We start from the raw sequence: 19,318 nt of genomic DNA on the forward strand, positions 1-19,318 counted from the left end.
TCAAGGCTCAGCCTGACCACCAGCATCATTATGAGTGGACTCTGGACAAATCCCACAGACCCTGCAGGGAGGCACTGCCTGGTGATGGCAGGTGTTGCGAGAAGCACTAGGCAGGAGCCTCTTATCAGGGTTGGCTGACCGCCTGTTCCCAAGATAGCTGCCCCTGGGCTCTTGGGTCTCTGGTCTGGGGCGCGGCCAGCAGCACACGTGGCCCTCAGGATTCTGCAGGGAGGGGTTGGCTTTGGAGAAGCAGCTGACAAGGACAGGCTGTGCTCACCTGAGGTAGGAGATGACCCCCATGGCCCTGCAGAAAGAAGACCACTGTGAGCCACCCAGGTCTGGCCCACAGCCAGAGGATCTGTGTGAGGAGGCAGGGGTGCCCAGGGCTAGAGAGGAGGCACAAGTTCAGAGTGGACCCTCCGGCTGGCTGCTGGGCCGCTGGATGCCTCCCCAGGGGGTAGGAGAGCCACCATCCTGACACAGTGTGGCCACTCACCAAATGTCAGAGGCCTCGCTCACAGGCGTCTGCTCAATGATCTCAGGGGACACGAACTCCGGAGAGCCGTACTTGCTGTACTGTGCTTCCGAAGGAGTGATTTTTTGGGCAAAACCAAAGTCGCAGATTTTAATGTCTTCCCGAGCAGGATGCACCATCAGGATATTGGGGGGCTGTCAGAAAGTGTTGGGGAGCCTATGAGGTCATGCCACCTGGGGTTTCCGGGTCTTGAGGAGTCATTCGGGGTCCACAAGGCCAATGTGGGGCCCGGGGAGCCCCAGGTCAGGCTGGGCAGGTGGAGGAGAGCCCCTGCTCCCGCAGAGCAGACCCAGAGACCGGGTGCCAGGAAGTAGTGTGCTCCTGGGCCTCCTGGGCAGCAAGCCCTGTTGGGAGGACTATCCCTTCCCAGCCTGCAGGCCCAGGACTCCCCTCTGTTGCCACCCCAGGTTCTGGAGGTACCTTGATGTCCAGATGGAGGACCCCGTGGCTGTGCAGATAGTGCAGTCCCTCCACCAGCTGCTGGATGTAGACCTTGACCTGTGGCAAAGGCCGTGCTCAGGTCAGGGCCCTCGGCCTCCGCTGCACTCTTCCTGCTAGAGTGCCCCAGTCCAGCACCTGGGACAGGCCCACAGGGCAGGTGGCATCCTGAGCCCTACATGCCCCAAAGCCAGGGAGACCCCCAGAGATGAGGAAGGTGTGCAAGGAGCTGCGCCTGGGCAGGGCAGGGCATGCTTGGCGGGGAGCCCGGGAGCCACGGGGTCTGGGATCCAGGGAGGCTGTGCCTGGGCCACGTCTGGGTGGCTGCTTCTGAGTGGGACTGGGACCGGCATGCAGCTCAGGCCAGCGGCAGGCAGGCCCCGGTCACCTCTGCCTCCGTCACCACGCTCTTCTTGAAAAGGCGGTCCAGCAGCTCCTCGGACGAGCAGCTGGGGCGTAGTCAAGGAAAGCTGTTGAGGCGGGAACCCCCTCACAGAGAGGTGGCCAGCACAGGGCTCCTGCGGTCAGGGCTGGGGGTGCTGGCGTGCAGGTTGAGGCGATGGGCACCCAGCCCTGAGGAGGGGAGCTGCAGGCAGACCCTGGGACTGAGGCCACAGGGCAGTGGTGGGGTGGGGGCATCCTGGGCTCTCTGCACAAATCCCTCCTCAGTGGGGAGACGTCCAGGAGCACTGGAGCAGGTCCAGCACACAGGCCCTCCACACTGAGACCCTCAATCAGAGACCCAGAGTGACCTGTGTAGGACACTCCTCTCCTACATCTAAGAGGTCACCCATGGGAGGAGACCCCTGGTCATCTCCAAAGGACATCTGGACCCTCAGGACCAGCCCAGCCACCGACCCCATGGAAAATCCTCAGAGAGGAAGAACCCCCTGACCAACACCATCGCAAGTGGGAAGAACAGGGCTGCCTCTTACCCAGCATCAGCCACAGGCAGCGGGGCTGATGCTCACACCCAGCCAGGCCCGGGAGCACACAACTCCTCTGATCCCCAGCCCGGTGCCCACTGCACGCTTCCTCCCCCCAGGGGCTAGGGGAAGGATACAGTTCCAAAATGAGGATGAGGGTCTTCCGGGTCTCGAACTGGTCCAGCAGCCCAGTGACCAGCGGGTGGCTGAGTGTGGCCAGGACATCGCGCTCCTGGTACGCCTGGGCCCGAGTTCTGCTCCGCAGGGGGATGAACTTGGCAGCACAGAATATCTTATTTCCTTTGTGCTGTACCCTTTTCACGAAGCCAAACACGCCTCTGGGGAGGAGGGAATAGGGGGACCAGGATGGACACACTGTGCCTTGGGTCCTGGGTGTCTCCGGGGCCAGAGAGGGGCTGGGTCGTACCTCCCAATCTCCTCCTTGACCTCGTAGAAGGAGTGCAGCTTCCTCCGATGGCTCTGCTCTTCGGAGTCTGGCTCACTGTCCCCTACGGTCAGCGCAGAAGTCGGTCAGTACGGCAGAGGCCACTGCCCTGCCCCTGCTCCCCAATGCTGCTGGGCTGGCAAGCGGTTCCCTGGGCCTGTGGCACCACAGGAACCCATGAGCCAGGTGTCCCCAAGAGGACCGAGGATGCCAGGTGGAGACCCATGCCCCAGGCCTGGCGGGGTCTGTGACTCACCCCCCTGGACCAGCAGCTCCGCCTTGCAGAGCACCTGGCCTGCAGCATTGCGGGCAAGGCAGGTGTAGACGCCGGCGTCTCGCGGGGCCACGTCCTTCAGCAGCAGGGAGTGGGTGGTGCCATCCTGCCGCTGGCTCAGCCGGGCACTGTCCTCTAGCTGGACACTGTCCTGGAACACCGGCAGGCCAGGCCACCATCAGCCCATCCTGGCACCCACCCTCCAGCGGGCACCTGCCCCAGGCCCAGCCCCAGGTCCAGCCCCATGGCCAGCCCCATGCCCAGCCCCAGGTCCAGCCCCATGCCCAGCCCGGGGCAGGGATGGCGAGGTGGACTTTCACACCCAGGCATGCACACATAGGCACCTCCTGCTGGAGGGCCCCAGCCTGCCTCCCTGGGCCAGCTCCTACCTTGTACCATGTCACCGTGGGCTGGGGCTGCCCTTCAATGACAGCCTCAAACTGCGCCGTGCCACCCGCCTGAACCTGCACATCCTCGATGGTGACCTGCATGGTTGGGGGCCCTGGGAAGAGGTGGGGAGGGGGCCATGGGGGGGACTCCAGGCTGTATGGCCCACACATGTGGTCAGTGAGGCGACGGAGCCCCTGACAGCAGGGAAGTGCTCCCTTCCATCCAACTGTGCTCCCTGCTTTCCCTCAGCTGGCCGGCACAGGGCAGGAGGCCAGGCAGGAGGGACTTGCTGGCTCTCTGGGGTTGGTCCCGCAGACGCCTGTCTGCAGTGCCCTCTCCCGGAACCCCTCCTCACAGCAGCACGAGAGGGGCGGGGACCTGGGGCCCTCCACCCTCAGCGCGACCCCCAGGGCACTTCACGCCCGGTCACCGTGGCGGGGCCCCACCCTGCCCCCATACTTGTGGTGCTGGTGTCCGTGGGCTGGTATACGTAGGTCCTTCGTGTGGTCTCTGTGACCACACGGCTGTGGACGTCCCACAGCAGCTGTCTGGCACCTGCCCCTGGCCAAGCGGCGCCCTCCACCCTGGAATCACAGAGCAGGTGAGCCCGTGCTGGCCAGCGGTGACGAGCTGGAGTCCCCCGCTGTCCCCGCATGTGGTGGGACGCGCTGTGCAGAGCGGGGCCCTGGCCCTTGCTGCAGGGCTCCCGGCTCCTCTTGCCCTGAGGCTGGCCTTTCCCGCCCGCGGGCCTGGCCTGGGGCAGTCAGGGAGCGTGCAGGAGGCCACAGGACCACCCTGCTACCTCCACGCGGCACAGCCGGTGTGGATGGCCTTGCCCTGCCCACCCACGGATGTCCTTGGTAGGGCTGCCCATCCCATGACCCCGCTGGCTGGGGGAGGTTACCGGATGGGCACGGTCCGTTCCTGGGCCCCAGAATGAGCCACCGTCTCCTGCTCTTGGACTTCCCGGGGAAGAGGCTGGGGCGCCTCTGGGGGTTCAGCTGCTGGGAGATAAGAAGCCTTGCGAGACGGAGCTGGACGGAGCTGGGCTGGGGCTTGGAGGACCCTCCCTGGCCCCGTGTGCTGCCCAGGAGGATGGGTCCCCACATCGCCAGGCTAGGTAAGATGTGCTCAGCAAGACCACAGGCTGCAGGGACTTGGGACTCTGGGTGAGAACTGTCCCCAAGGCCCAGCTTCATCCTACACCTCAGTAGGTACACACTGGGGTCCAGATTGCAGGCATCTGCCCAGCCAGGGCCACCGACTTCAGTGTCCCTGCCCACCAGCTGGGCTGCCATCCAGGGCATACCCGGACAGCTCAGGTCCCCTGACCTTGCTGGGTAGGTGGCTGTATCCCTCACCCTGGGTGCCAAGGGCAGGAGAGATTGCAGGTGACATCACCCGGCACTAGAAGCTGCACTATGGCCACAGCACACAGGTAAGGCCCACTCCATCAGTGGCCAGGGACAAAACACAGGACAGCCCAGCAGCCTGGCTAGAAAAGGAGGGCCTCGGATGGCCAAAGCAAGCGGTGGTGCCCGGGGGGCTGAGGTCCCAGCTGGGAGGCTCCTCTGGGGCTCTGCGGCAGCTGCAGTGCACTGGAGGCGTCCCAGGCAGTGGCCAGTGCTGGGGTGGGCGGGAGAGGCAATGTGCCGAGCCTCTGAGTTCAGGGCTGGAGCAAGGCTGCGCTTTGGAGCAACACAGGCAGTGGTGGAGGGAGGTCACAATGGTGACCACAGCCCCAGACAGGCCCAGCAACACCAGGGGGTTTGTCTGCTCCGTCACCATGTTCACCAGAACTCAGTGGAACTCAGTGGGCCACTCTGATCCAGCAGCCCTTCCTACGGTGGCTGGGTGACTAAGGAGGCCAGGCTGCCTTCCCTGGTCTTGTCCTTCCATCCCTGTGGGCACCAGCCCATCACTGCTGGTGGTGGTGACAAATAAGATGAAGCTGCCTTACTCTAGGGCCTGAGAGGGACCCTGGGACAGGCCTGCACCTAACTGACCGTGCTGAGGATGCTGGGCAGCCACGTGCAAACTCAGAGCCCAAGGACACTCCTTGGCCAGAGACAGGGTCAGCAGAGGATGGGTCCTTCAGCAGCTCCCTGCAGGGCTTACCTGGTGCGCCGGAGGCTTCTGTGCCTGGGGCCTGGGGGCCAGCCTCCTGAAGTGTCCGTGGCTCCCCAGAGCCGGGGCTGGCAACGTCCCCTGCAGAAGGGCCCCGAGCCTCGGGGCCCAGCAGTCTCCACAGCACAGGTGTGATTTCCTGGTCGGCTTCAAGGGAGGGGTGGGTGGAGACCTCCTGGGGGGCACCTGTGAAGAGGTGGGTCAGCAGCAGGAGGTAAGGCCCAGGGCTGGTGGGACCCATTCCCAGGCAGGAGGCTCCAGAGACCATCCCAGTCAGGGACAGCTGGCGGGCGGACCCTCCCACCCGCTTCCCACTGTCTGGGGCGGAGGCTGGTCACCACAGGAGCCCTAGAACCCAGGCTGGGGCCAGCTGCTTCCTCCCCTGGAACTCAGGCCTGTCCTCCCCCAGGTGCCCACGGAGAACTTCTCCTAGGCCAGGGGACCTGGACACCACCTTCACCCTCCATCTGCCTCCAATCCCAGGCACCCTCCATGCCAAGGCTGGCTGTCCCTCAAGGCTGGCTCTGGACCCCAGCTCCAAACCTGAGGGCAGCAGACACCACGTCATGGGCCAGGGGAACCTTGGGGCTGGTGTCCTGGTGGCCAGAGCCACAGGCCCCCTTCCTGGGGACAGACCCGCCTCCCAGGGCAGCCCTGTCCTAGCCCCTCTCCCTCCACACAGTGGCTTTCCACCCCCCACCTGCACCCAGTCCAGGCCACTCCTCCCTGCCCCTTCCCTGGCCTCCCATCTGTCCCTGCAGAACTCCCCAGGCCCCTACTGAGTGTGGCCCTGCCCTTCCACCTGCCAACCCTTTGCAGTCTCCCACGTGTGCCTGAGGATGCTGACCACTCCCCAGTCCTCCTCGAGCCCCTGCCAAGGAGGAGCTCTGCTGTACCCCGGGACACCCAGGATGGAGAGGCAGCTCCAGGCTGCCCTCTGTGGGGTCAGGGGGCCCATCCTCCCCTTCCCCACTCCACGAGGTCAGTGGGCCCTGGGAAGCCTCGGGCTGGAGTTCAGCAGAGAGCTGTTCCCATCCCTCTGACTGATGCCGAGTTGTCCTGGGTCACCTCAGCTGGGGACAATGGGGTAAACCCCTAGATGCCAAGAACTCGGGCCGCATGTGGTCACCACATCACACCCCACACCACGTCTGTCCTGACAACAGCCTCAGCTGCCAGGCGGGCTAGAAGGACGATTATGGGCTGTTCTGGTCACAACGTGTATCATAGGACCAGCCCCACAGCCCCTGCCTGGGAGCCAGCTGGTCCTGTGCTGCCAGAAGCCCACCTGGGCACACGAGAGCCAATCAGGGGACCTGGGCAGCCCCAGCTGTGACCTTCTAGTGGAGGAGCAAGGGCGGGTGGTATGGGCCCACCCAGGGCTACCCGTGGGGGACCCTGAGCGGCAGCGTGCAGGAGCAAGGAGAGAGGAGGCGCAGAGAGTTGGTGTATTGCTTTTATCAGCCAGTGCACAGGCCTCCCGACCGGACCCACGCCCACCCTGCAGAGCTGCTGTGAGCCACACAGGCCTCCGTGTGGCCTGGGGGGCCTGGGGACAGGCAAGCTGTGCCCAGTGGAAGCAGGACACACGCCCAAGTCCACATCCGTGTCCAGAGTTCCTGCAGGCCAGAAGGAACAACACAGAGCTGGGGCCTCTGAGCTGCCCTGGCCAGGCCTCTCTTGAAGGGCTTCAGCGCATCCAGCAATGCAGGCACCGTGGGCCTCCTTGCTGAGGACCAAAGTCCAGTGAGGTAGGAAGGGCCCAGGACAGAGAGCAGGGCAGGCTGACCCCAGGCTAGAAGAGCTGAGCATGGGCAACTGAGGTGAGCAGGTTCCTGGGGCCAGGTGCTGGTGCCCAGCAGGGCGCGGGCCCCGCGTTGCGAGCGCAGCACAGGAAGAGTGCCCTGGCCCCCTGAGTCTTCCAGGGTGTGTGGCCTCAGCCCTGGGAGGGGCCAGGGGCCTCGTCCCCATCCCGGCGGATGTGTAGAGTGACGGTCTCTCCCACAGTCCCCAAGTTGACCATCTGGGTGGAGACCTCTGTCTTGAAGCTGCTCTGGTTTCCATCCACAGAGTGCTGGACCCGGGTGCAGGAGGAGGTCCAGGGAGTGCCGCCCACAGGCCCAGCACAGGCCCCTCGCACGTGGAAGGACAGGCCCTCAGGGCTGTGGACCTGAGGTCCTGGCCTGAAGAAGCCAGGCATGCCTGCGTGTCTTGGTGGGCGCCCCACATTGAGCAGGACTGGCCGCCCCACGGTGGGCTCGCTGATCTCTCTCTGGAGCACGGACACCTCGCAGGGTGCGTCGTCCGCGGTGCTGGGCGACGGGCCACGGCAGCCAAAGGTCTCCCCCGCCTGGGGCACATAGTCTTCCAGGTCGGCCAGGGTCAGCAAACGACCATTGTGCGTGAGGATCTTGGGGCCACGGCTGCAAAGACCGTCTGTATGCTGGGGCTCCTCAACCACAGAAGGGCCCCCTGCCTCGTCCTCTCTTCTTGCCTCCTCCATGCCTCCATCTTGGAGGGAAGCCCTAGTCTCCTCTGGCTCAGGACTGACTACTCCGGAAGCAGCCCAGTCCACACAGAAGACCAGGGGCTCCCCAACATGAGCCACAGCTGGACCCTGGGCTTGGGGCTCCTGGACCAGCTGCTTATTGTTGGAGTTGTTGGCATTGGGGTCCCCTCCTGGGGCCCCACTGGGCAGTGTGAAGAGCAGCCCCCCAACGCCTCTAGGAGCCACCCTGGCAGGAGACGCAGTCCGAGACCCCGACTTCTTCACGCGGACTTCCACGGTCTCCTCGACCTCCACCCACTTGTGCTGGGGCCCGGCACCCCCTGGCAGGGAGCGGGAGGGGGCCTCGGCTTCTGTCACGTACAGTGTGGGCACAGTGGGCTTCCGGCCTGGCTCTGCCTCAGGCCTGCGTGGCTGGCTGGACCCCGGCGGGAACAGCAGGTCAGGGGTCAACAGGCCTGGCCTCTGCGGGCTGGTGGAGCGGCGGGAAGGCGAGCGGGAGGGGGACTTGCTGGGGGACCGTCGTGGGCCGCGGGGACTCTTCACCACAGTGGTGATGGTCTCCTCTCTGGCAGGAGAGAGGGCCCAAGAGGAAATGGGCACAGAGTCCTGTAGCCTCACCAGCTCCATGCCATTAGCACATGCCAGAGACCAGGTCAACGTACAAAGGGGCAGGAGGGTGAGTGCGCAAACTCCTGCACATGCTCCTCAGCCCAACCTGCAGACCCCCAGCCAAAAGGCCAAGGAAACAAAGCACAATGCTTCACATGGCTAAGCCCAAGCTCTGGTCTGCAGTCCCAAGACGTATGGAGGCACCTCCCTCCAGCAGGCTTTCTGCTCTGGACCTCAGGGTGCCCAGCCTGCTGCTAGGGAAGTGCCTGCATGCCTTGAGATCCTTGGTGAGTGACAGGCCCCTGGCCTGTGGCCTGTGCTCCTGGCCTCTGTATCTGAGGCCAGTGAGGCCCCAGCAGGCCAAGGGGAGAGCCTGGCTGAACACTGAGCTCCAGACGGCCCCGTCCCCTACCTGGCTGGCATCTCCCAAGGTGGGAGAGGCAGAACTCAAGGCCAATGGCACAGGAATGCACATCAGGTATGCGAGCGACTCAGCGGCTCTGGCCTGTCTTGGCAACAGCCATGAGTGGTTCTAATCCCCTTTACAGGCATGGACAGAGTGACAGGCTCACAGCAGCCCAGATCCAAGGGTCAGCAAAGCAATGGCCAGCCCAGGTCCTCCTCTGGCTCCAGTGATCCTGACCCCACTGGGAGCTGAGATGAAGTGGGCCACAGGCAGGGAGCAGGCTCAGGCTGAGGGAGGCTGTGACCAAGGCACTGGTGCGCTCTCTCTCTCTCTCAGCATTTTGTTGTTGTTGATGTTTAACTTAGGGTTCCAAGAAGGGTTGCCCCAGGGACAGGCCCAGAGACATGTGGCCACCCATCAGGGTGCACAGCAATAATGAACCCTACATTCCCTGACCCTTGTCCAACAGGAAGGGAATGTCCAACTCCAACTCCACTGACTGGTAGGGAGGCTGAGGCTCCAGGGGACGTCCTTCAGGACCCATGCCTGCGTTCTCTCACCCAGACTGGGGCATCTGCTTGCAGTGGACTCAGAGCCTGCCCACCTCAGGGAACCCAGTCCAAGTTCATGCTGACCTCATGCTATCCAATTTGCAGGGGTTGCAGGACCAGGGCAGAGTGGGGCCAGGCAGCTGCCCACACCTCCCAAAGTCTCGCCATCACCAGCCTCACTGCTGCCTGCAAGTGGTACACGGGCAACCAAGGTGCACCAGATAACAGCACAGCTCCTAGAACCAAGGGCAGTAGGCCCTGCTTCCTTCTGGTGTCCCCTGGTCCCCCAGTGCCCTTCCCTGTGTGCTCTGCCTCTGGGGACCATGTTGTGTTTGGCAGCTGCCCCCTACTTTACCCAGCTGAGGGGGCACAGCCTTCTCTGCAGGATGAAGGTGGCCACTTCCCAGAGCTGGGACTGAATTGGACTTCAGGACGCTTCCTATCCCCAGTCCTGCCTGCCAAGGAATGGGCTGCCTCTGAAGCTTCCCAAATGGGATCTGGCTGTCTCTACAATGCTCCCCCTGTGGAGGGAAGGGAGCAGTAACCTGTGTGGGGCCCTGGCATTCCTGCTTGTCACCCAATCCAGCCATTCCCATCTGTTGGGTGGCACAGTAGGAGAAGCCTACTTCAGGGGAGAAGGGAGATCAAGGAAGGGCTAACCCAGGGCCTCATCAATTCTGATGATGGAATTCTTCAGCAGCACTTCAGGCCCCTCTGGCAGCTAGTCAGCCCCTGGGGAGTGGAGGTTTTCAACCCTGGAGTATCCCAGCCTGTAGCCTATAAAAACTACAGCCTGTCCTGCCTCCAGCTCCCCTCACCACCTGCATGCCTCCGATGGAAGTCTCCAGGACTGCCCAGGCCATAAGCAAGCCTGGGTTCTGTGAGTTCACCCAGCTCTGATTCCCTCAGTCAGTTCACCAACATGTGTAGATTTTCTCTAGTGCAAGGGCACTGAAGGATTAAGAAAGACCCTATGGGCATGGCACTGGGGAAATGGGCTCTCGGCTGACTTCCAGCTCTGAGCAACCGACCTTCCTCACTTTCCTGAACCTTGGTTAGGCTTGGGCTTGGAGACTGCTAAAATTCATTTATTCAGCTGCACCAGACACTTCATGTGCTCAACAGACACACGTGGCTAGTGGCTGCCGCAGTGGGCAGTGTAGAGAGAATATTCTCACCACTGCGGGAAGTTCTGTTGGATGACACTCTACCCAGGGGTAGGAGTCTGTCTCTGGCCCTCTGAGGTAAGTGGCTCTGTTCCAGCCCCATCCTAGCTGGTGGAACTCTGGTGAGACACTGTGCCATGTGCAGAGCCACAGAACCATGACGCGTGGAGGCACCTGAGGTCACAGCTGTGTGAGGAATCTGCAAGGCACTGGTGGTCCGAGGTGGGCGAGGCTGTTAGTGCAGCTGCTGCAAGCAGTGGCCAGGCCACACAGCAAGGTTCAGGCAGTTAGTGGCATGCAGGGCACTACAGTCCGAGGACAGTCAGGAACACGCCTGCACTTACATGATGACGGTTTTCTTGGGGACTTTAGTCTCCTGCTCAGTGACTACAAAGAAAACAGTCGGAATAGCAAGGATTACAGAGCAGCCAGCGCTTGGGCTGTTCCCTGAGTGGCCACCTGCTGGCCTTAGGCACACTGGTCAGGCCCTGCTGGCCCTGTGTCCCCAGGCAGCCTGTCTCAGCTGGGAGCTCCACTTCCCTCAGCTGCAGCACGGGGGTAAGAGTGCTTGCCCTGAGAATCTGGGGTGTGACAACATGCACCCCACTCTCCTTCCTGAGTATGCAGGGGCTGTGGAGCAGTGAAGAGCTTGCCTCTGCTGCCCACTCAGAGGCCCCAGCCTTTTCCTCATGTGGACAGAAGCCTGTAAGTCCTTACACATGTAGCCCGACTTCTCAGACACAGAATCTGAGGCCTAGAGAGAGGGAAGGGTGGCCCATGGCCACACAGCAGGCCAGCAGCCACACTGGGGCCAGGTTGGCTGATGCCTCCACTACAAAAGGTGCATTAAGTCCAAGAGGTGTCTCCAGGGGGGAGGGACGCTGGAATCCTGCAGTGGCACATCTGAGCCTGAGCATGCAGTGGATGCCTGAGCTCGGGTGTGAAGGGCAGCAGTCCCCACCTCAGTGGCCTCTCCTGATTTTCCCAGCTGATGCCCTTCCCAAAGCTAGCACATGGGGCCTACGGTTCCACCTCGCCACTGGGGACCAGAGTTCCAGGGTGGATGGAACTCAGCTGGAACTAGGCAGCACCTACTCCCAACCACCTCAAGGCCTCTTCTCGTGGCGGGGCAGGCCTGGGTTTGGCCACTGCAGCCGGCCTCTCACTGCCCAATGGGAAGGTGGAGGAGGTGGCCAGTGAGGTCAAGTGGCCTGTCCTGGGACATGGTCCCACAGCTCCTGGGGATTTTCTGCTTCACTGCACTGCCACACTGTGACAGGCTTTCCTTAGTCAATTGATGGCATTTCCACTTTGTCTCAGATGAGGAATATATGAATTAAACACACTGTGTGCTGTGCATTTTGAGGACATGCTGACTACATTTGTGTGCCTGCACTTGTGTGTACGTTGCATACATGTGTGCACACAGGTGGGCTTACATGCACCCACATACACATGTACACAAGTATATTCACATGCATGTGCACATGTGCATGTATGTACTGAGGCACATGTGTGTTTCTATGTGTGCATTGTTTTCATGGGCTGCTCCTACAGGGAAGGGGCCCCAGGGTGGGGGATGGAAATCCAGTCAGGAAGCCATATGTACTTAGACTCAGCTGGGCACATGGACAACCTGTGTGCCACCTGCAGGCAAGCCCCTGTGCACAGAAGGACAGGAAAGCTAAGGGCCTGCTTCTTGGTCCTCCTTGGCAGAGGCCCATCTTGCTGCTCCATCTTGCTGGGCCAGGACACCTTGGGCTAAGCTGGCACTTTGTTCATGGTCCCCAACTGCCCCTGACCAGCTCTGAGTTCCAGTGAGTCTGCAACTACAGGAGGGCTGCAGGCATGCAAAGCAGCATCCTGGCCTGGTGCAGACACCCAGACCTGGTCAACGGCCACTGACAGCAGCAGCCAGAGCCCCTTCTGGCTGCGGAGCCGCCGGTTAAGATGAAGCAGCAGGAGAGGAGTTAGGAAGCAGGAGGCACGGGGCTCTGAGCCCATGGTGTTCAGGAAACAGCCCTCGGCCTTGTGCCTGGCACCAGTGGGACCTGGGGGCCTGCTACCCACACCGCCACCCCTCCCAGAAGGAGACCCGTATGACCAACGAGAGAACAACTGCAGAGGACACTCCTGCCCGGCGAGAAGGGCAGGGCCCTGACCATGAGAATGTCATACACAGGAGTGGACGAGCCGGTGGCGGCAGAAGCAGGTACACATGGCACTGCTATCCCCAGGGTGTGGTGCCAGTGAACGTCACAAGTCCCAGGGACACAGGCCAAACGAGGAAACTCATTGCAGAGGGACTTGGCAGCGGCGGGTACTGAGGCTCACACAAGGACGTGCCCCTGGAGCAAGCCACGAGCACGGTGGCCGTGAAGTCCTGGGCTGGGCTCTAGGGTGTGGGGGTTCAACTCTCTGAAGGTCCAGGGGGACAGAGACCCTGTGTGACAGGCCCTGGGTTGGACAGACTGCTGGGCACGACAGACGAGCCCAGGTTGAGGGCTTGAGGACACATTCCAGCCAACCTCCTGTGGGACCTGAGCTGCACCAGACGAGGGTCCAGCTCTGCTTCCAGGGCCCCCGGAGAGGGGTCACCACGTCCAAACAGCCCTGCAATGGGCAGCTCCACAGGAAGCCCAGAAAAAACACTGGGGACCCTCCCTGATACAGGGGGCTGTCCTGTCCACCCACCAGGGGACCGTGGGAGGACCTGATGGGACCACTAGATCTTGTGACTCCATTAAACATTATCCTGCAGGCTGAGACTCCAGGATGGAATAGCTGGACCAGGGAGGGAGAGCCAGAGTGCTGTGGGCTCCCAAGGACAGCTCTGCTAGTGGGAAGGGAAGGCAAATATCCAACTCTCCCATCAGTTCTGCCTCAGTGTGGACGCCACTCCCCAGATATCCACACTGTCCTTCCCTCGGCCCTCAGTGTGGATGCCCCTCCCCAGACGTCCACTCTGTCCTTCCCTCTGCCCTCAGTGTGGACGGCCCTCCCCAGACATCCACTCTGTCCTTCCCTCTGCCCTCAGTGTGGACGCCCCTCCCCAGATGTGCACACTGTCCTTCCCTCGGCCCTCAGTGTAGATGCCCCTCCGCAGATGTCCACACTATCGTGTCCTCTGCCCTCAGTGTGGACACCCCTCCCCAGACGAACCCCCTGTCCTTCCCTCTGCCCACAGTGTGGACGCCCCTCCCCAGACGTCCCCACTGTCCTGCCCTCTGCCCTCAGTGGGGATGCCCATCTGCAGACGTCCGTACTGTCCTTCCTTCTGCCCTCAGTGTGGATGCCCATCCCAGATGTCCCTGTGGTCCTGCCCTCTGCCCCCAGTGTGGACACTCCTCCACAGATGTCCCTACTGTCTGTCCTCTGCCCTCAGTGTAGATGCCCCTCCACAGACGTCCCGATTGTCCAGTCCTCTGACCTCAGTGTGGAAGCCCCTCTCCAGATGTCCCTGTGGTCCTGCCCTCTGCCCTCAGTGTGGACACCCCTCCGCAGATGTCCCTACTATCCTGTCCTCTGCCCTCAGTGTAGATGCCCCTCCAAAGACGTCCCTACTGTCCTGCCCTCTGCCCTCAGTGTCGATGCCCCTCCCCAGATGTCCCTACTGTCCTGCCCTCTGCCCTCAGTGTGGACGCCACTCCCAAGATGTCCCTACTGTCCTGCCCTCTGCCATCAGTGTGGACGCCCCTCCCCAGATGTCCCTACTGTCTGCCCTCTGCCCTCAATGTAGATGCCCCTACACAGACGTCCCTACTGTCCTGTCCTCTGCCCCCAGTGTGGATGCCCCTCCTCATACGTCCCTACTGTCCTGCCCTCTGCCCTCAGTGTGGACACCACTCCCCAGATGTCCCTAATGTCCTGTCCTCTGCCCTCAGTGTGGATGCCCCTACACAGACGTCCCTACTGTCCTGTCCTCTGCCCTCAGTGTGGACACCACTCCACAGATGTCCCTACTGTCCTGTCCTCTGCCCTCAGTGTAGACGCCCCTCCACTGAGGTCCCTACTGTCCTGTCCTCTGCCCTCAGTGTAGATGCCCCTCCACCGACGTCCCTACTGTCCTGTCCTCTGCCCTCAGTGTGGACACCCCTCCCCAGATGTCCCTACTGTCCTGCCCTCTGCCCTCAGTGTGGATGCCCCTACACAGACGTCCCTACTGTCCTGTCCTCTGCCCTCAGTGTGGACACCACTCCACAGACGTCCCTACTGTCCTGTCCTCTGCCCTCAGTGTGGACACCACTCCACAGATGTCCCTACTGTCCTGTCCTCTGCCCTCAGTGTAGACGCCCCTCCACTGAGGTCCCTACTGTCCTGTCCTCTGCCCTCAGTGTAGATGCCCCTCCACTGACGTCCCTACTGTCCTGCCCTCTGCCCTCAGTGTAGATGCCCCTCCACAGATGTCCCTACTGTCCTGTCCTCTGCCCAGTGTGGATGCCCCTCCCCAGACCTCCCTACTGTCCTTCCCTCTGCCCTCAGTGTAGATGCCCCTCCCCAGACGTCCCTACTGTCCTGCCCTCTGCCCTCAGTGTAGATGCCCCTCCCCTGATGTCCCTACTGTCCTGCCCTCTGTGTAGATGCCCCTCCACAGATGTCCCTACTGTCCTGTCCTCTGCCCAGTGTGGATGCCCCTCCCCAGACCTCCCTACTGTCCTTCCCTCTGCCCTCAGTGTAGATGCCCCTCCCCAGACCTCCCTACTGTCCTTCCCTCTGCCCTCAGTGTAGATGCCCCTCCCCAGACGTCCCTACTGTCCTGCCCTCTGCCCTCAGTGTAGATGCCCCTCCCCAGACGTCCCTACTGTCCTTTCCTCTGCCCTCAGTGTGGACGCCCCTCCCCAGATGTCCCTACTGTCCTGCCCTCTGCCCTCCGTGTGGACGCCCCTCCACAGATGTCCCTACTGTCCTGTCCTCTGCCCTCAGTGTGGAAACCCCTCCCCAGACGTCCCTGTGGTCCTGCCCTCTGCCCTCAGTGTGGACACCCCTCCACAGACGTCCCTACTGTCCTGCCCTCTGCCCTCAGTGTGGACACCCCTCCACAGACATTCCTACTGTCCTGCCCTCTGCCCTCAGTGTAGATGCCCCTCCACAGACGTCCCTACTGTCCTGTCCTCTGCCCTCAGTGTGGACACCCCTCCACAGACGTCCCTACTGTCCTGCCCTCTGCCCTCAGTGTAGATGCCCCTCCACAGACGTCCCTACTGTCCTGTCCTCTGCCCTCAGTGTAGATGCCCCTCCCCAGACGTCCCTACTGTCCTGTCCTCAGCCCTCAGTGTGGATGCTCCCCATGTCTTCCTCCTCCCCTTTGCCCTCCATGTGGATACTCCTCCCATAGAAGTTCTGTACATCCTGGCTGCTGCCCACTGGAGGCCAGCGTGACCCCTGCCCTGCAGCTGCCCAGGTCTGGTGTGACCACATGCTGTGGTTCCTGAAGGCCATGGGCAGGACCCACACTCTCCCACTGGCGTAGCCGCCTGTCCAGTGCTCCCTCGGCTTCCCAGCCACCCTCTGCCACCCTCGATGGTGCTGAGACCTGGTCCCCTGTGGCCTCTGGGCTCCTCGTCCAGCTGGGGTCCCTGCTGAGACGCCTGACAGCCCCTCTTGCAGTAGCACACCCATGCAGGACCTGGGGGACCCTCTGTCCTTAGTCCGGCCTGGCTCGGCAGCTGCAGCTCCAGCCTCTGGTCGTGGGGTGTCCCCCAGCAGCGTGGGCAGCAATGGCACCTACCTTCCACGGCAGCCACGGTCAGCTCCCCTCGGTGCTGCTCCTGGGCCCGCAGGGCAGGGCTCTGCATGTACAGCTCCCCTCCGCCACGTGTGGAGCCCAGCCGGTTCACCAGCTGCAGCAGGACAGAGCCCCTCAGGAGCTTGGCTCCCAGGGGCCCAGCTGTCTCTGGCCCAGTCTGGCCCTTTGTAGTTTGAGGTCCCCACCCAGCTGTGACCCCACAGGGACAGGACTCCTGCCCTGTGCAGTGTGGCCGCTGGCCATGTGCGGCTCCGAGCCCCTGAAGTCCAGAGCCAGCTGGGTCTCCTTGCCTCCTGGAGACTCCATGCCAGCCCACAGCAGAAGCCACGTACAGGCGACTGGCTCTGGGCAAGCTCAGGAAGAGGCAGGAGCCTGGGGCCTGTAGCGGGCCCTCGCCTGCCCGCTCACGGTCACTGGGGCCAGGCCAGGCCCTGAGGACCACAGGCTCTGACTGGGCCCTGCCCTCAGAAGCCCCAGCCTCTGGACAGTGAGCAGGGACAGGGCAGCTCCTCCCGCTGGGCCCCAAGGGCGTGGCACCAGGCAAAGCTGGTAACTAACACTACCTTTCTACATAAGTGGATAGAAGTTGAGGTCAGCACCAGGTCCTCCAGAAAGGAAAAACCAAAGGGCTTCTTTGTGAGAGAGGGGACAATGGCCAGTGGCAGGGCTCAGCCTCGTGTGGAAGAGGAGCAAGGCCAGACATGGTGTGGTGGGTTGGGGATGATGGGTGACAGGGGCCTGGTGTCCCCAGGCCTGTGCTGAGGGCCACATCCTGATGGCAAAACCAGGCCCTTCCCTTGTCAAGCCTCAGGGTCAGCTGGCCATGAGGCCCCTTGCCCACCCGCCTCACCTCGCACTCGTAGTGTCCCAGGTCCTCCTTGCCGGCCGCCCTGACCACAAGCACCAGCAGGCCGCTGCGGGGCTCACTCAGCATCCGGTACTTGCTGCCTGCAGTCAGCAGGGCCCCGTCCTTGTACCACCTGGAATCCGCACCAGGGGCCCATGAGGCAGGCCAAGGCCTGCTCTGCCCACCATGACGTCCCCGGTGCCCCTGCTGCAGAGCCCTGCCCTGGCCCAGGTTCCACAGTCCTGGCACTGCCATCTGGCCACAGAGGCCCATGCCAGCATGTCCCAGCCCCACGATGCCCACCATGCCCACTTTTCAATGATCAGATGGTGGCTCTGCCCTGCCCATCCAGCCGCACAGCCCTCGTGTCGCAGATGGGAGCCTGGAGCCCCTTCCCTGCCACCCCTCCTGCGTCCTGGCCCACCTGATCTGAGGGTGCGGGGCGCCTTCGATGGTGCAGGTGAGCTGGGCATCCTCTCCTTCCACGAAGGGTGAGGCCCGTACCTTGTTCACAAACCGAGGGGGCACTGCAGGGTGGAGAGGGCGGGGAGCCACTGACAGGGCTGGGGCGGGGTCCTGGCCCCCAGTCCTGCCTGAGGCCCTGATCGTGTGGAATGTCCACCCCTCCTGCCTGCCTGTCCTGGCCCTCCCTGGCCCCATGCCCTTGGCCGGGGCCATGTGGGGGTTTGGTAGGGTGTCCCCTCGCCCCAGAGGCTGCAGGCTCACCTTGCACCAGGATCTTCCCCAGGGTGCTGGCATTGCCGGCAGCACTGGCTGCAAAGCACATGTACTGGCCAGAGTCCACTCCGGTCAGGTTGTCCAGGATGAGGGTGCAGGAGCCATCTGGGTCTTCGATGAGGATGTGGTGAGGGTCCACCTCCACTGGCTTCCCATCTAGAAAGGAGGGGTGAGGGCTGTCACAGGAGGCAGGGACCCTGCAAACCTGCCCTTGGTGGGCGAGAGGCTGGGCTGGCCTGCTTCTGTGTCTGTGTGTCTGTCCCTGGTTCTGCTTCTGTGTCTGTCTCAGGTTCTCTCACGCTCTACCCCTCTCTCCACATAGCATGTGACCCCGGCCTCTGTCTCTGTGTCTCTCTGTCCATCTTGGACATTAGCTAGAGGCAGGGCCAGGTGGAACAACCTGAACCTGACAGAGGACATCCACGTGGACAGCTAGGTCCTTGGTCACTCCCTGCCCCAAGGCTGACCCTGCCCAGCTCCCCACTGTGGGCCCATCCTCCCTCGATCCTGCCCAGCCTACAGCCTGCGTGAACCACTGCCTAACACCCTTCCCTCCCAGCCACATGGGCCCTTCTCAGCACAGCTGACGGAGGGACGGAGGGCCCTGCTACCCATCCGATCCACAGGGGCCTGGAGAAAGAACCGACTTCCATGGCTCTCTGGACATGGCACCAGGGCACCCAGTGTGGGGAGGCACCTGGGTGCTGTGGCAGTGACTCCTGCATCTGAACTCTGAGCTCATACATGCTGGAGGCTCAGCACCAGGCCCTTGCTCAGTGGGGAGTCGGGTGTCCTGCTGTCTGCCTGAGGCCACTCTGCTAGTGCCGTGTGCCCGTGCAGTCACAGGAGCTGTTGCAAGGGGCCTGGTCATTTGGTTTCACACTTCAGCAACCACACCTGGAGCATCCCCATGCAAAGAGCTGGCAGCAGAGGGCACACACCACACCACACCCAGCTTCCTGGACCTCGCCAGGTGGCTGGCAAAGGAAGTGCCAGGCCTTGCTGATAACTCAGAGGCAGCCAAGGTAATGAGAAGCTGAATCGCAACTTGATGGCCTTGTATGGCCAGCAGGAATGGGAGCTGGCCATTGTAGTGATCACCACCAGCTCTGTCCACTTTTTGACCCCATGGCCCCAGCTGATGGGCACAGACACACACCTAGCAAGACCAGCAGCTCTGGACAGGGTCCCTGGGAGCTCACCTCCCTGAGAGGCGGGCCTGGCAGCAGTGAATTAGGTCACAAAGGGCACTGACTTTGGTGTGCAGGCGCTGGTCTCCAGGAGTCAGCGGGCTGCTATGAAAACCCAGCCTGGCCCTGAACCTCCTTCCCGTTTCGCTGCAACTGCTCCTTCCCCTGACAATACTCCCTTGATGCCATGAGGCCATCAAGGGGAACTGCACCAAATGGCACCCGGCCCTTTGGACTTTCAATCTCCAAACAACCTCTTCACTTTATAAATAACCCAGGCTCAGGTATTTTGTTGGCACATCAGGAAATGGACCAAGACAAGTGCCACGCTCCTGAGACCGACTGTTTTGCAACCAGAATCTCTGATGAGCGAGGCCTCCCCTGAGGTCTGGGACTTGTTCTCTCCAAGACACAGCTGCCA

General features: G+C 62.3%; 1 protein-coding gene across 1 annotated transcript in view; it reads right to left on the reverse strand.

Annotated features, from left to right (window-relative positions):
- Positions 1–19,318, reverse strand: part of OBSCN (obscurin, cytoskeletal calmodulin and titin-interacting RhoGEF) — a 147,531-nt gene that overhangs the window by 7,785 nt on the left and 120,428 nt on the right. Inside the window, exons 81-95 of the mRNA XM_079143430.1 lie at positions 17,696–17,863; positions 17,394–17,496; positions 16,973–17,102; positions 16,105–16,216; positions 5,127–5,321; positions 3,913–4,012; positions 3,468–3,592; positions 3,008–3,120; positions 2,601–2,769; positions 2,327–2,408; positions 2,037–2,237; positions 1,362–1,422; positions 956–1,033; positions 497–669; positions 278–304 (exon numbers count right to left, since the gene is read on the reverse strand). Of these exons, the coding sequence (XP_078999556.1) occupies positions 278–304; positions 497–669; positions 956–1,033; positions 1,362–1,422; positions 2,037–2,237; positions 2,327–2,408; positions 2,601–2,769; positions 3,008–3,120; positions 3,468–3,592; positions 3,913–4,012; positions 5,127–5,321; positions 16,105–16,216; positions 16,973–17,102; positions 17,394–17,496; positions 17,696–17,863 (1,837 nt within the window). The remainder of the gene's footprint in view (positions 1–277; positions 305–496; positions 670–955; positions 1,034–1,361; positions 1,423–2,036; positions 2,238–2,326; positions 2,409–2,600; positions 2,770–3,007; positions 3,121–3,467; positions 3,593–3,912; positions 4,013–5,126; positions 5,322–16,104; positions 16,217–16,972; positions 17,103–17,393; positions 17,497–17,695; positions 17,864–19,318) is intronic.

The sequence above is a fragment of the Sciurus vulgaris genome, assembly GCF_902686455.1.
Source record: "Sciurus vulgaris genome assembly, chromosome: 6".
NCBI lineage: Eukaryota > Metazoa > Chordata > Mammalia > Rodentia > Sciuridae > Sciurus > Sciurus vulgaris.